General features: G+C 33.0%; 1 protein-coding gene across 1 annotated transcript; it reads left to right on the top strand.

Annotated features, from left to right (window-relative positions):
* Nucleotides 1-1,767: 1,767 nt before the first annotated feature.
* Nucleotides 1,768-5,773, top strand: LOC127138384 (uncharacterized). The gene is made up of 7 exons (XM_051064820.1): nt 1,768-2,040; nt 2,130-2,197; nt 2,486-2,601; nt 4,750-4,856; nt 5,111-5,160; nt 5,244-5,326; nt 5,425-5,773. The coding sequence occupies exons 1-7, from the start codon at nt 1,977-1,979 to the stop codon at nt 5,537-5,539; spliced, it is 603 nt and encodes a 200-aa protein (XP_050920777.1). The 5' UTR covers nt 1,768-1,976; the 3' UTR covers nt 5,540-5,773.
* Nucleotides 5,774-15,278: the final 9,505 nt, after the last annotated feature.

Here is a 15,278-nt window from a genome sequence, read left to right as displayed (position 1 = left end):
ATTAGAAGGACCAAACCTCTAAACTCACTCTTGTCCATTCTTGATTTGTTTCATAAAACTTTTGATGTGTGTGCTCTTGTGCTAGGGAATCCTATGAGAACACAAATTGAAGAACCATTGCCATGTTCATCCAAAGTGAAAGATACAAGATGCATTGAGGATCTCTCAAGAGACTTGTTTGATTGTTGCTCGAGCTCACTATTATTTTGCTTGCATATTCCAAAGGATGGGAGCTACTTGGATCATCAATATGATCTCAAGAGAGGAACTCCATTTGTGGTCTTGTTTCTTATCCCTTATCTCTTGTATTATTAGGACTTTAGCCATTCTTCTTCTTCCCTCCACTCTAACCCAAGCAAAAACTTTTGTGCAAACATTTAACACTTCTTTTCAAACATTAGAAACCTAAGCCTTATGCTTTTGATTTTCAAACTTTCTTTTCATAACACTTATTTTAAATTGAACTTCTAAGTCAACTTTGACCATATTTTGTTCATACTTTTCATTGGTAAATATAACCCATTCAAATGTCTTTTTGTGGTTTCAATGGCCACTTTCTTAAGCAAATTTTTCATAACCTTTAGCTATTAGGTTTGAGTTATCCTTGAGGTAAATGTAATACTCACCTATATCCTTAGTGATGGACAATGAGTCTTCCATGCTTATTACAGGGTTAACCCCTCACTAGTATGTTGAAGCTATCCTCACATGGTGGATTTGTGATTTTATGTTGAGTTTTCTCCCTTGGATAACAAAAGACCTTAAGGCTTTTGGACCAATCAATTCACCAACTCATTTTGAGATTTTTATCCCGAACTACGAGGTTTTGATCCTAATCTTTTTTAAGATGGTACGTAGGCAATGAGTTTATCCATCCAAACACAAAATGTAAATAAACTTGTATATTCTCTTCCCATCTCTTCAATCATGTTTGCACAAACAAATTTTCACAAAATACCAACCTTACAACCAATGTGAAAAGGGCTCCCTAGGAGTATCTAAGATGTTTTGGGTGCTTAAAACCTTTCCATTGTATAACCAACCCCCTTACCCAGATCTCTGACATTTTTACTAGTTTTTGATTCGATAAAACTTTTAGAGTTAGATATTTTATCCAAGTCCATTTCACAGTTTTAATTTTAAAAATAGATAAAACATTTTTGAAATATATTTTATCCTTTTTTTCTTCAAAATATTGTTTTAATTTTTATTTTGTATATAAATGATTGAAATAACATTTAATTATGAATTTATTTTAAAAATTTTAAATAAATAAATAAAAGCCATTTTAAAAATAGACATGTAAGCCGACTTTTCTCAACAGGAAAGTGTGTGTTTTTTAACAAAATTATTTTTATCAAAGATTAAGTCGCAGGTAATATTTTTAATGTACTCCAATCATATATATTTTTACCTAAAACCACAAATAAACTTTCGAAAATAAATAAACATTTTTGCCCACAACATTTTAGAAATACCTAAAAAAAATAAAGCGCAGGTAAAATTTCTGAAAATCTTTTTTTAAAGAAAGGGGTGAGAAAAATTATATTTTAAAAACGTAAAATTAATATTTTCTAGATGTTGTAGGGGGTAAAGGAACAATATCAAGGGTATGTTGAGAAAAATTATATTTTAAAAAGGTAAAATTGATATTTCCTAGAAATTCCTTCTAAGTGTTCCTGGATTGGTCTGTTTTTTGGGCCCATATTATTCTAACGGGCTTGTTAAAACAGTCCAATCTTGAAAAGAAGAAAAATTTCATGACAAAAAAAAAAAAACGAGAAAAAGAAAAGGGAACTAAACGCATTGTGCTTCTTCTTCTACCTCGCCTCAACTCGACGGCTTCTCACAGCAAGCAGAGAACAAACATCTCAACCATTTTATTTTCATCTCAGACTCAAATAATCAACTTCGCATTTACTTTTTTATCCCTTCTTTCAACCAAATTTAGGGTTTTTAAAGCACCTAAAACCACTATGCTAAACCTAAATTCACGACTAACTAGAGTAGCAATTTCCATCGCTAAAAGGCTCTCCACAAGTAAGTACTTCTGTTCTTCTATTTTTCACGTTTTCATTCGGTAATTAACGAGCTTAAAATGATTTTTCATGGTTCGTTTTGTTTGATAGGGGATTATACGTCCATATGTAGAGCAGGATGTACTCGTAGCACGCGAAATTATTGCCTCCAACCTTCGGTTAGTGCTTGATTTTTCTGTTAATCAACTAAACAATGTTCATAGTTTGGATTTTTTTCTTTTGCTATAGTATTCTCGTAGTTATTTTTACCTGGAATTGTAATTTAATCCATTAATAATCCATGAAACTTAAGCTTTCTGTTGATTTGGGTATGGGGTTTTATGACGCAAGAATGAAGTTAGATGTTAGATAACTGAAGATTTCAATTTTTACATTCACATGTGCTTTTGGATTACTAGAGAAATTGCTTTCTATTAAATTTTTTGTTTTTTGTTCTGTTTTTACAGTTTCAACAAAATTTGTTGACTAATTTATACAAGGGAGTCATGTTTGAAAAGCATAGTTTCCTGTCGACAACGGCATCTAACAACACAGCTGAGGGTGGGAGTGAAGAAACGGAAATGTAAGTTTTCTTTTTGTTTGAAATGACAGATTATGTGGGTGCGTATTTTACAACTTAGTGCTTTGGATGCAGAAGTAATGTTGATCATCTAGATCAATCACTTGTGCATTAGTTTTTAGGTTCCTGGCACATTGGCACTTAAAACAGCCATTGCGTAGATTTACAACATGGTAGTTTTTTTGTTATATTTTGACACATCATATATGTACTTTGCCTACTACTAATTATAAACTGGCGATTTCTTATTTCTAGCTAGGCATATTTGATCATTGAACAGGAGATCGCCAATGTAACTGTTAAGAAATGTGGGACTCTTAACAGTTTGCAAAGTGGACCTTTTTCTCTAACTGTCGACTTTTAACATAGATAAGTGGCTGTTAAGACTTGACAGTAGCAATGTATTATCAGCCATTATGTGAGTTCTTGATCGTGGAGCATATTCAATAGTGAGTCCTGCAAGCACAAAAGGCTTGATAACAATGTTATGAACTTCAAATTTTTTATATGATTAATTTTCAGAGTAATTTGAGAGCATGTAAATGCAAGGAATGTTTAGTCACACAAGTATTGAGTAGTCAATAGCGGCCAATATCGTCCCTATCTCGCTAAAGCGGGAATAGCCTTAGCAGTGTGGAACACTATAGCATCTGCTAATAGGATAAATAGCTGGATAGCGGAGCACAGCGGTTCCCGGCTCAAAGCGGTTTTTGGTCAGCTATCCTTTTCCCCTCTAAAAAACTGAAATTGCCCCTCAAATTTACATTCTTTTAAGGGTAATTTTGGGTTTTTTCAATCAAATTTGACTTGAGATTCGACCTTAACCATCCTTCATAGTAGTTTATGCACTTCAAGAGTGATGTGTGCTTTTGATTATGAATATTTTATGAGTTGGGTTATTTGATTAATTTTACATTAAATATATGTTTATAATTATTATATGTACTTTGTCCAAAAAATGATCAAATAGAGCAGTTATCCTGCTATACGCTATCCTGCTATCCCAATTTTTGGGTGGTCCGCTCTGCGCCGCTATCCGGGAATGACTACTCTATGTATGTTGGAATCCCAATTTTCTAGACTTCAGGCTCTCAATCACGGGGTTACAACTTAGAGCTTTGGATGCAGAAGTAATGTTGATCACGTAGATCAATCACTTGTCCATTAGTTTTTTTAGGTTCCTGGCACATTGGCACTTAAAATAGCCATTGCATAGATTTACATCATGGTAATTTTTTTGTTATATTTTGACACACAACATATGTACTTTGCCTAGTAATTATAAACTGGCAACTTCTTATTTCTAGCTAGGCATGTTTGATCATTGAAGAAGAGGTTGCCAATGTAACTGTTAAGAAATGTGGGACTCTTAACAGTTTATAAAGTGGACCTTTTCTCTAACTGTCAACTTTTAACATAGATAAGTGGTTGTTGAGACTCGACAGTAGCAATGTATTATCAGACACTACATGAGTTCTTGATCATAGAGCATATTCAATAGTGAGTCCTGCAAACACGAAAGGCTTAAATACAATGTCATGAACTTCAAAGTTTTTTATATGATTAAAATTTCAGAGGAATTTGAGAGCATGTAAATGCAAGGAATGTTGAGTCACACATGTATTGAGGTCTGGCACTCTGACTTACCATTACATGTATGTTGGCATCACGATTTTCTAGATTTCAGGCTCTCAACCATGGGGTTATGATATCTGAGTAGGAATTAGGTTGATTCTAGAGTCCGACACTTAAACTGAAATGGCAACAATAGCAATCTTGGAGCATAAGTTGTTGCTGCAGCTTTCACTAATATCTGAAATTATTTCCATTCCATTTCTCACGTCCAATGGCGAGAATTGTCATAATTAGCAAATGCTCAACTGACATTTCACTGTTTGTGACACTAGTTAACGTTAACCTGGCCTAGGATAAATTATGCAATTATTGTTGTCCCTTGCTCACATATTCTATTTGATGTCGGCCTGTGCATCATGTGAGTGTGATTGATCAAATGATTAGTTAAATATAGAATGGAGCAGAAGTAGTAGCATTTTTTGGTTAAGTGCATAAGGGCATCATCTCTTTGTTTTAGAAAACATTAGTTGTCATTTTTCTGATTTCCTTCTCGCTCTTCAATACAACTTTATGCAGGATATCTGTGACTTTTGTTGATAAGGATGGTGAGGAACATCTTATAAAAGTTCCTATTGGAATGTCTATGCTAGAAGCTGCTCATGAAAACGACATTGAACTTGAAGGTATGAACTTTTGATATCACCATTGAACTCTTTCGTCCCTAAGCTGATGGTCTTATTGATACATATCTGTTTCTTTATGTATGGTTTGTGTTTGATAGAGCATACGAATATCATTTCATCAATGTAAACCACAACGGGGTCATTTTTTCCCGCAAATTCTTTCATTCTTGCTACATGTACTGTGTTGCCTTTGTCATGAATCATGATAGATAGATCGGTCCTTGCATTAAATTTCTTACTTGATGTTATTGCAGGAGCATGTGAGGGCTCGCTTGCCTGTTCAACTTGCCATGTTATAGTCATGGTACAGCATGAGTGATATATGGAGTGAAGTACCGTTTGAGATTAATTTTATTATTTTCCTGAAGTGCTGTTTTCAACTTGCAGGATGTAGAATATTACAATAAATTAGAAGATCCTACTGACGAGGAAAATGACATGTTGGATCTAGCTTTTGGGCTATGTGAAACGTGGGTTTTCTGCATGGAACTTGGAGTTTAATTTTCATTTCATATTCTATTTATGTTCCTGCCAAATTCTTCATAGACTAATTTCGACAGTTATGCAGATCACGTCTCGGTTGCCAAGTGATTGCTAAACCTGAACTTGATGGAGTCCGTTTAGCTCTTCCTGCTGCCACTCGGAATTTTGCTGTTGATGGTTACGTGCCGAAACCACACTAGTTACCACTTGAATTTTCTGGGTGCAAACTATCTCAGTTTTGTAGCTTCACACCGAGTTAGATAAAGGGTCATTTATTTATCTTAGGCATTTTTTGGTACCGAGTTTAGTCGTGATCACCGAGCTACTCTGTATGCCAGACCAGAGAGAATGAGGTGGAATTTCCTCATGCTACAAATTGCTTGCCAATAAACTACTTGTATTTTATTATACTACCAGTGAATTCGTCTTTAACACTTAATAACTCTAAATAAATAACAAAAACACCACCCAACCTAATCCCATTAAGAGGAGATTGCGACTTAGATCAAATAATGCTACAATGTTTTATTAAAGATCATTGTTTGTTTCTATCAAATGTGTTAATCCCATAATCATTATTTTTTTATAGTTTTATTTTAAAACTCTTCCTCTACTTTTAGTTGACTTTTCATATGATCTACTTACAAATACCAAGATAGTTTTACTTTATCATACTCATCACGTTGTAACATGAGTTGGAATTGATATTCATCTAAGAAATAAGCTTCAAGAAGCCGCTGTTTGTTGGTTTGTACTCTCTCCGTCTTATAACAAGTGTCTTATATGAGTTTTATGCGATTTTTAAGAAAATGATAAGCGGTATTGATTTTAATGATAAAATTAGTTTTATTTACTAATTATTTTTATTTATTATAATTAGTGAAATAGTTAAAAATAATGAAAATTAATAAATAAAAATATAATAATAAAAAAATAATAAGGGCCTGTTTGATATGGTTTTGAAAAACTGTTTTTTAGTTTTTAAAAATTAAAAATTATAAAATTTGTTTGGTAGTCTAATTTTATAAAACTATTTCTCAAAACTATTTTCTATTTATGAGTTTTTAAAACTAAAAATCTAAAATAGGTTTTAGAGGTTTTGATTTTTTGGTTTTTAGTTTTGAAAATTAGGAAGAGGACAAAACAAGAAAAAATGGTATTATATTCATCAATGGCAAATTTGTAACCATGTTCAACTTTAAAATAATTTTTGAAAATTAGATTACCAAACATGTTTTTTCCTCAAAACTTTTTTTAAAAACTTAATTTTCAAAATGGTTTTTAAAAACTAAAATCTAAAACTCATTCAAAAGAGCCCTAAATATTATATTGATATTCTAAAGACATATTTATTTGAGACATAAATAATAACGATTGATACGGAACCAAACTGGTTTTTGTAATTACCAGGTTTGTGGAACAGATTTTCCTAATTCATAAACACCAGCAACCAACCCAGAGACAACATTGAATTATAGATAGGCGGTGGAGAAAATGGTGATGAGGTGTTATATTCAAGATTGAGAAGGAAATCTACTTTTCGTTGCTAAGAGCATAAACATCCATACATTTTCAGTTACTATACAATTATCAAAAGGTTGGTCGCAGCAAATAATGGATGATTGATCAAATAATGGATGATAGGCAGCTATTTTATAAAAGGCAACGACTTACAAAACCAAGTAATTAATATGCAAAGCCAGCTACTATTTCATACAAAACCAAGTAATTAATATGCAAAATTTATAAAAGGCAACGGACTATATATTTTATAATGCTAGATAGTTATATATTTTTAGTATAAGTAAAAGGTTTATTAAATTATTTTTCACAATTTCTCATTTACATATAGCATATATTTGAAGTAATACTTTTATTTATGTTAAATTTTCTTATTCTAGGAATTTCAATCACGATAAAATAATAGGAGATCTCCTTCTATTCCAAATCAACAAAATAACTCATACATCTCTTGTTCTAGTTATATAAAATAACTCACATTTTAGAAGTTATCCATATCACCTATCATCTTATTCATATCAATATCAATAATTTTCATCTCAATCAAATAACTCTATTATGCCCTGCGGAATTCAAATAGGTAGTGGTGTGCAATCAAATGATCAAGGGTGTAAAAAACAACAACTTTACACTCAAAGTGGTTTGGAAACCATTAACCTCGGTGAAGAAGTCGTATACACACCGGTCGTGAATACGGTAAAATCAAGTTTTCAATCAAAAGAGGACGAAATTCTCATTTAATCATAGCGCAACATTTCAAAAGATCCAATTTTTAGAGTTGATAAAAAATGAGATAGTTATTGGAAGAGGATCGGTGAAGCTTATAACAAGCATCATGATAAGAGTTACAAAAGAGAGGAAACTGATGATACTAAAAGCTCGATGACACAAAATTAATCCATTTGTTCAAAAGTTTGTTGGATACTACAAACAAGCTATGGCTACACAGAAAAATGAAAGCTCCGAAAGAAAAATCGTTTTAAATGCGTACTATATTTATTTTCAAGATGAAGGTGAATAATTCACACTTGAGGGTGCATGGAGATTATTAAAAGATGAATCCAAATGGCATGCAGATTTATCGGAAGCCTCTACAAAAAGAACAAAGGATTCAGGTTCTGGAACATATTCTTCATTTTCTAACCCACCGACACCAACAAGCAGCGAATATAATCCAACAACACTTACATCGTTACATCATCCAATCAGTCAAAAGGAAGATAAAATGAAGGATAAATAAATTTTTATGGAAATATTTACTCAGAATATCAAATTTAATACTTCAAAAGATGACCTCCAAAAAAAGAATTAATGTCAGAGGTCACACATGTTTATGCGCGTATTGGGGGTGAAAAGGTCGAAATAGAGAGTAAAATGGTCGATGCAAAGCTGAAGAAGGATGCGAATAAAATGGAGAGGTAGAAGATTAATGATATGCAAATATTATCGAAGGATGCAACAAATATGAATCCAAAACAATTACAAGCTCATGAATTGTTGTGCGCCATTATTAGAGGAAAATATGAACTTAATTGATACGATTATGCATGTTGGAAGGCGCAAGGTGTTGTTTAAACTAGTTGTTATTCAAACTAGTCGTTATTTAAAATAGTTGTTATTTAAAATAGTTTTATTTAAACTAGTTGTTATTAAAACTAACCGTTAAAGACCATTTTATAAATACTCTTAACATATAAAATAAACTTCACAATTCTTTCAAACTTCTCCCCTTACCTTAATTTGTTATTATCATTTATTCAATGTCAAACTTATTTTTTACATGGATCCTTCTAATCTTTCTCACATTACAAAACATTTCATAGATTATATGAATGATGACATGGATGAGGAGATTGTGAGGCTTATTCTTTGAAATTTAATCACAAGAAGAAGTCGCAAGCTCTAGTAGGTCTAGGTGTCAAAGAAGAAACATAGATACAAATCGTGAAAGGGGACATTACCGCATATCGAAAAATACGATCCTTCACGAAGCGTTCACATGCTCGCAGAAAAATGTTTCGAACAGAATTGTCATCGAACTTTATTTATTCCAAGATAGGAAATGTAAATTATCGATAAACCCTTAAAAATAAAAGAAGACGGTCGTCACAACCAAATTCAGGTTCGAGAGTCGATTACGCAAGGAAAATATATTAGTCCCTCACGACCGTTGTACTCAATGAGAACCTTTTAGTTAAACTCGATTGAATGTTAGCTCAGGTAATTGTTTACTTCGAATAATAAACATGAAAAAAGGAAAATAAAAAGGGTCGCAAAAATATTTTTATTAGGATGCTTGACGAGATTGCGGGTCACACTCCTACATATCCTCAGTTACAATTAGGAGTTCAAAGCTACGTAGTTCTGCACATAAAACTATACCTTGGTTGATTACTTTTAAGAGTATCACTTTAGACATTTCAATTGATTAAACCTTTGCTTGTTGCTCACTCTTGGAGACTAAAACATTGTTTGTTTCACATCGAAATGGATAAAGCATACTCATTTATGAAAAGAAAGTTTCAATCAATTGTTTGTTTTATTGGCAAGTGCTTAGATTTCATTTTAACAGTTAAACATTGGCTTGCATTCTCGTAGAGGAGACTGAAGCGCTAGCTTGTACACACATTAGGACGAATTAAACAATTTCCTTTTGAAAAGGTTTTCGGTCGCACGGGGCGAGAAAATAAATTTGATGTGTTAGGTGTTTTTTAGGCGAGTGAGGAGGGCTTGGTGAGAACGAGACGTGAGCCTCGAGACCAACTACTCGGGGTTTACTAGAATGCTAGATTCCAACAAACATTTTTCATTCAATGTATTTATGAAAAAATTATTTGATGGATAACGGACATTCAATAAGAACGAGACTTGCACCTCGTAATTGATTATTCAAAGGTTCTACTAGAATTCTAGACTCCAATGGTCCCTCTTTTTGTCCAAGTTTGTATTAGGTGTTTTAGGAACGAAAGAGAGAATAAACGGTTATCCCAAAACATGTGTCTCGAGACTGATCATTCAAGGACTCAAGGAATGCGAGACTCCAAGAGTCATTTTCTTTAGTGTTTGTTAAGAAAGGATTTTAATGTTATGTTTATCGGGAAACTATTTGAATCGAGCGAAGGACATATTTGATGTTGGATCAAACACTCTCGTTGGTGACAATGGTTTGATTTGATAGTGGAATTGACTTGAATTGGAATTGTGGTTAATTGAGAAAAAGGTTTGAATTTGAGTTGAATCAAAACTGATTGATTTGAGAAAAAGAATCCACTTGACATTGGATCAAGGGTTTTTATTTATCAAAATATTTGTTCAATCATTACTTATTATCTAATTATAAAGATGATCACAAATGCATATCTTAGCCATGATTAACAATGGATAAACATGCATGATTAAACAAATAAGAAGTCAAATAAATAAGATAAATTTAATTAACTAAGACTTAATCGAACTAATTAATTAGGATAACTAAAAATAATTATCATGATTACTCACTTAGTTCAACTATTAATTTTTTTAATCAAACTTAGTTATCAAATTCAATTAATTGGAATAAAACTAATTAATCAAATAAAAAGAGAAGGCATATCACATAGAATCCAATTTAAATGATTGAATCGTACGAAAAGGTAAAACAACACAAAGCTAATCATTATGTGTTCAAAGCCGGTTTATACGTAGTAAGAACAAGAGTGCGTACGAAAGGATTGTAACGCGGCGAAATATCATATCGATATATCTAGACAAAATTTATGCGGCATAACAACATAAATATGTCGAATTCGCGGATCAAAATCTAATTTACACAATGCGAACAACACGAAATAAACAATAGGAACCCATAAATTATTTACAATATTCATCGAGTTAGTACAATGAATCTAGAAAAATACAAATAATCGCAATTGGATCAAAAAATGAAATCGCATACCAAATCAGTATGAAACTACAACCAATCAGTACCGAAACAAAATATTACACCATCCGAATGAAAATAACTTTGAGAGGCAGTGACAAGATTACATTAATATATCTAAAGAAAAATCGGCGGCATAATGACATATCAATGATGTCGATTTTGCGGATTCGATTCGATATGCAAGCAACAAAAACATCAATCCAACAGTAACTCAATATGCACAATGTTTTACAAAACCAAAACATTATCAAAACACAAGCAGTAAGAAACAACAACCTAGTGACGGAATCGAATTAGAAAAAGACATACACAAAATGGCATAATACAAAGATAAACATAATACATGTTGTTACCGCAATGTCGAAGGTGCTATCGGAAATAGACGGGAGTATGTGTGTTAAAGAGAAGACGATTGCTTATGACTTGCAAACTCTTACAATTTGGGTATAGCATTTAGGACTACGACTGCACCTTTCTCCCAGGTAATCTTTTTCTTCCAATTTTATTTAAGAAAGAAAGATGTATTTAAATTTTTTAGTGAAAGACAAGTGTTTATGACTTGCTAGCTCTTACAGCTTGGGTCTAACACTTGAATTTATTTGGAAAGTGGCTTGACGTTTGGATCAAGCATTTTATTGTGTTGCGAATGAATTGAAAATGATTGATAGTTTGGAAAATGGTTTTGAAATTGATTAGAAGTGTTAGTGAGGTTAGTATAAAATTGAAATGTTAGTAAGATGTTGAGCATAATTATTTACATGTGTGAGAGTATGAACATGAACTAATCAAATCAACTAAGCACAAAAAATCCAATAATCAAATAATTAATAAAACAATTAATTAATTAATCGATTAATTTAATCACTGAATCAAATAATTAAACTAAATGAATTTTTTGACTTTTTTTTCTTAAGAAGAAATGTAGCAAACAGGAGAATAGAATCTTATCATTTGAAATGTAGCAAATGATAGTAAGATGTTGAGCATAATTATTTACATGTGTGAGAGTATGAACATGAACTAATCAAATCAACTAAGCAAAAAAAGTCCAATAATCAAATAATTAATAAAACAATTAATTAATTAATCGGTTAACCACTGAATCAAATAATAAAACTAAATGAATTTTTTGACTTTTTTTTCTCAAGAAGAAATGTAGCAAACAGGAAAAGAGAATCTTATCATTTGAAATGTAGCAAACAGAAGAAAAAAATCTCTCTTCCTTGTCACACATTTGAAAAGTAGCAAACAAAAGAAGAAAATCTTATCATTTTCAATCTCATGTTCTCTCTTTATTTTTTTAAAAAGAAAGAAAATATTCTTCTTAATAACAACACAACATAACATCTATACAACAACATTCAGCACAACAAATGAAAGTAAAAAAAGAATGAAAGGGCAAAAGAAAAATTATCAACGACGACGGTTACACGCGGAGGTGGAGGGAGCGATCAACGATGATTAAGCCATGTCCGACGCGATTCGAAAGGGGTGGTAATTATGGACGATATTGAGTGGTCGAGTGAGTTAAAGGGTGGCGAAAACAGAGGTGTATAATGGTTGTTTGTTGTCTGGATACGTGGTGTTTTAAGTGAAGTTATAGTAAACATTTTTCGTGTGTGTGTTGGAACTTGGAAATGTGAAGGAGATATTGTATTTAAGTGAGGAGGAAAGAGTATGTTGTAAGTATGTTATGTGGTGAGAATAAAGGTTTGTGTTTATGAGAGTGTTGGTTTTTGGTTATTGTTTTGAGATGTTGTAGTTTTGTGTAGAAAATTAAAGTGACTTTGAAGTTGTGTTGTGGTAGTTTTTATTAGAAATTTAGAGAAGATTAAATGGATCCAGGTTGAATCATGAACAAAGTCACTTTCCTTAAAAGTATTTCAAGTACTCTCTTTGATGTCTTAGAGTCGGAAAGAAAAAACACCCAGGATAATTTATCCTTTTGATCGAGTCTGCACAAGACAGGTGAAGAACTCGAATGCAAGGAAGTGTGTCTGAAATGTTTAAGAGGATGTGAAGATTTTAAGTGACTGGTTTTCGAATTCAGAATCATGTATTTATAGGTCATGCATGTGTTGTTTCATAAGTTTGCATCTCTTGATGAAACAACACATTTTCACCATATGTTGCAATGATTCACCTATGATCATACAAAGCACCACTTCATGAAGTGTTATATATTTTGAATTCAAAATTCAAACTGTAAGCAACGACCAAAATCCTAGAGCAATACTTAGGATTAATTTTCCGGTCGTCAGAGCGCCGCCTCCTTAACATTGCGAATAGCCCAATTTCTCCAATACATCGTGCCTAAGTGCTCAAGTACCGCCTACAATCCGCCACTAGTGCCTCTACGCCCACGCCCTCGGACCCAGTCCCGGAGCCGAAGTCGGAGCCAGTGTCGCCGGTGGCTACACCAGCGATGGGTTGTTTGGATGTGACATGTGGCATAATGCTTGGGACCACCATATATGTCCATGTGGCATCTTATCCTCTTTGGCTCCTTTGGTGAGTTTAATGTTTCAAGGTCTTTATAAATGCTTTTAATGTTAGCTCCACTTTCTATGTGGGACTATTTGCAATACATTTATTGTCATTAACTCAATTGCCCATTTTTGTCATATTGGAACATACCCATGGCAATTATTTAGAATTTCCAACAATCCCCCACTTGTTCTAATATTGACAAAAATAATTCCAGAAAATGAGATATAAAGAGTGTTAATCTTAGTGAGGATAACACAAAGTTTAATCGGAATATTAGGTAGCAATGCTTTTAAACCATTAATCCATATGATTAGACCGGTGTTACCTTATACACACTCTTTAAAGGTTCTTCCTCTACATATCTCGCTTAACACTTATTTATGGCCATATACTATCCTGTTTCATGAATTTTTCATGAGAGAAACTCCAACTCTCACTTTGAGACGACACCATCTTGAAATTCACACAGGTGAAGTTCATGTTGTATCCTTTTCCATGAGATACTTTTCCTCGGTTATGAACTTCATTAAGAGGTTTTGAAAACCTCAATCCTCTATTTAAAATAGTCAACATTATTATCCAATGCCTGACTTACATCCAAATCAATGACTTGTTGCTACCCATTTAATCTTGAAGTTAATGTTCTATTAACATAAGATTGAGTTGCCACCTTCGTTGGAGCTCTTATTCAAGGAGTTTCAACCCCATGCCTCTCGAGGTTGTTTTTACTAAGTCTCTGGCCAGTGGCTTAGTAAATGGATCGACCAAATTATATCTTGTTTGTATATAGGCAGGTGAAATGATTCCATCCTTAATCATTTTCCTCACAAACAAATGTCTAAGTCCTGTGTGCCTAGACTTTCCATTGTACACTTCGTTGAATGCCCTTGTAAAGTGGCTTGGCTATCGCAGTGTATCATCACCTTTGAAACATTGTCTTTAGCCAATGGAGCTTCCAACAAAATATCCCTCAACCATTCTGCTTCTTGACCAACGAAAGCAAGAGCCACAAACTCTGATTCCATGGTCGAAAGAGTAATGCATGTTTGTTTCTTGCTCTTCCAAGAAATTGCTCCTCCAGCTAGTGTAAATATCCATCCAGTTGTAGATTTATGATCTGCAACGTTAGATATCCAACTCACATTAGTATATCGTTCTAGTATGGTAGGGAACCTACCATAATGAAGGCCAAGGTTTTTAGTTTTCAGTAGATAGCCAAAAATTCTCGTGATTGCCTTCCAGTGTTCATTACTTGGATTACTAGTAAATCTACTCATTTTACTAACTGCAAATGATATATCAGGCATGATACATTGCATTAAGTACATAAGACACCCTATTGCACTTGGATATTCCAATTGAGATACTGCTCTTCCATTGTTCTTTTGAAGTTTGACGACATGATCAAATGGAGTGGTTACTTCCTTAAATTTTAGGTGTTTGAACTTATCAAGATTTTTCTCAATATAGTGTGTTTGACTAAGTTCATAACCCCCACTATTTCGCTTAACTTTGATCCCTAGAATTGTGTCAACAAGTCCAAGATCTTTCATTTTGAAAGTGGAAGTTAGAAACCTCTTTGTCTCTAGAATTCCATTCAAATCGTTGCTAATTATTAGCATGTCATCAACATAGAGGCAAAAAAATATCATTGTGGTTTTGCACACTTTTGTGTATAAACATTTGTCATAAGAATTAGGAATAAATCCATTTGAAAGTATCATGGAATCAAATTTTTGATGCCATTGTTTTGGTGCTTGTTTTAAGCCATATAAGTATTTGACAAGCTTACACACCTTTAGTTCATTTCTAGGAAGCACATAGCCTTCTGGTTGTTCCATGTAGATTTCCTCATCAAGATCTCCATTTAGGATGCTGTTTTAACATCCATCTGATGAACTATAAGGTCATTTAAAGAGGCTAAGACAAACAATAATCTAATTGTGGTTGTACTTGCTACTGGTGCATATGTGTCAAAGTAATATATACCTTCCTTTTGTCTAAAT

The sequence above is a fragment of the Lathyrus oleraceus genome, chromosome 4, assembly GCF_024323335.1.
Source record: "Lathyrus oleraceus cultivar Zhongwan6 chromosome 4, CAAS_Psat_ZW6_1.0, whole genome shotgun sequence".
Classification (NCBI taxonomy): Eukaryota; Viridiplantae; Streptophyta; class Magnoliopsida; order Fabales; family Fabaceae; genus Lathyrus; species Lathyrus oleraceus.
The sequence above is the reverse complement of the archived record's forward strand: the minus strand, read 5'-3'. Positions and strand labels throughout refer to the sequence as shown.

Coding starts and splice junctions, on each gene's coding strand:
- LOC127138384 (XM_051064820.1), top strand. CDS start 1,977: ATGCTAAACCTAAATTCACGACTAACTAGAGTAGCAATTTCCATCGCT. Junction 4,857..5,110: donor AAACGACATTGAACTTGAAG/GTATGAACTTTT, acceptor ATGTTATTGCAG/GAGCATGTGAGGGCTCGCTT. Junction 5,327..5,424: donor GCTTTTGGGCTATGTGAAAC/GTGGGTTTTCTG, acceptor ACAGTTATGCAG/ATCACGTCTCGGTTGCCAAG.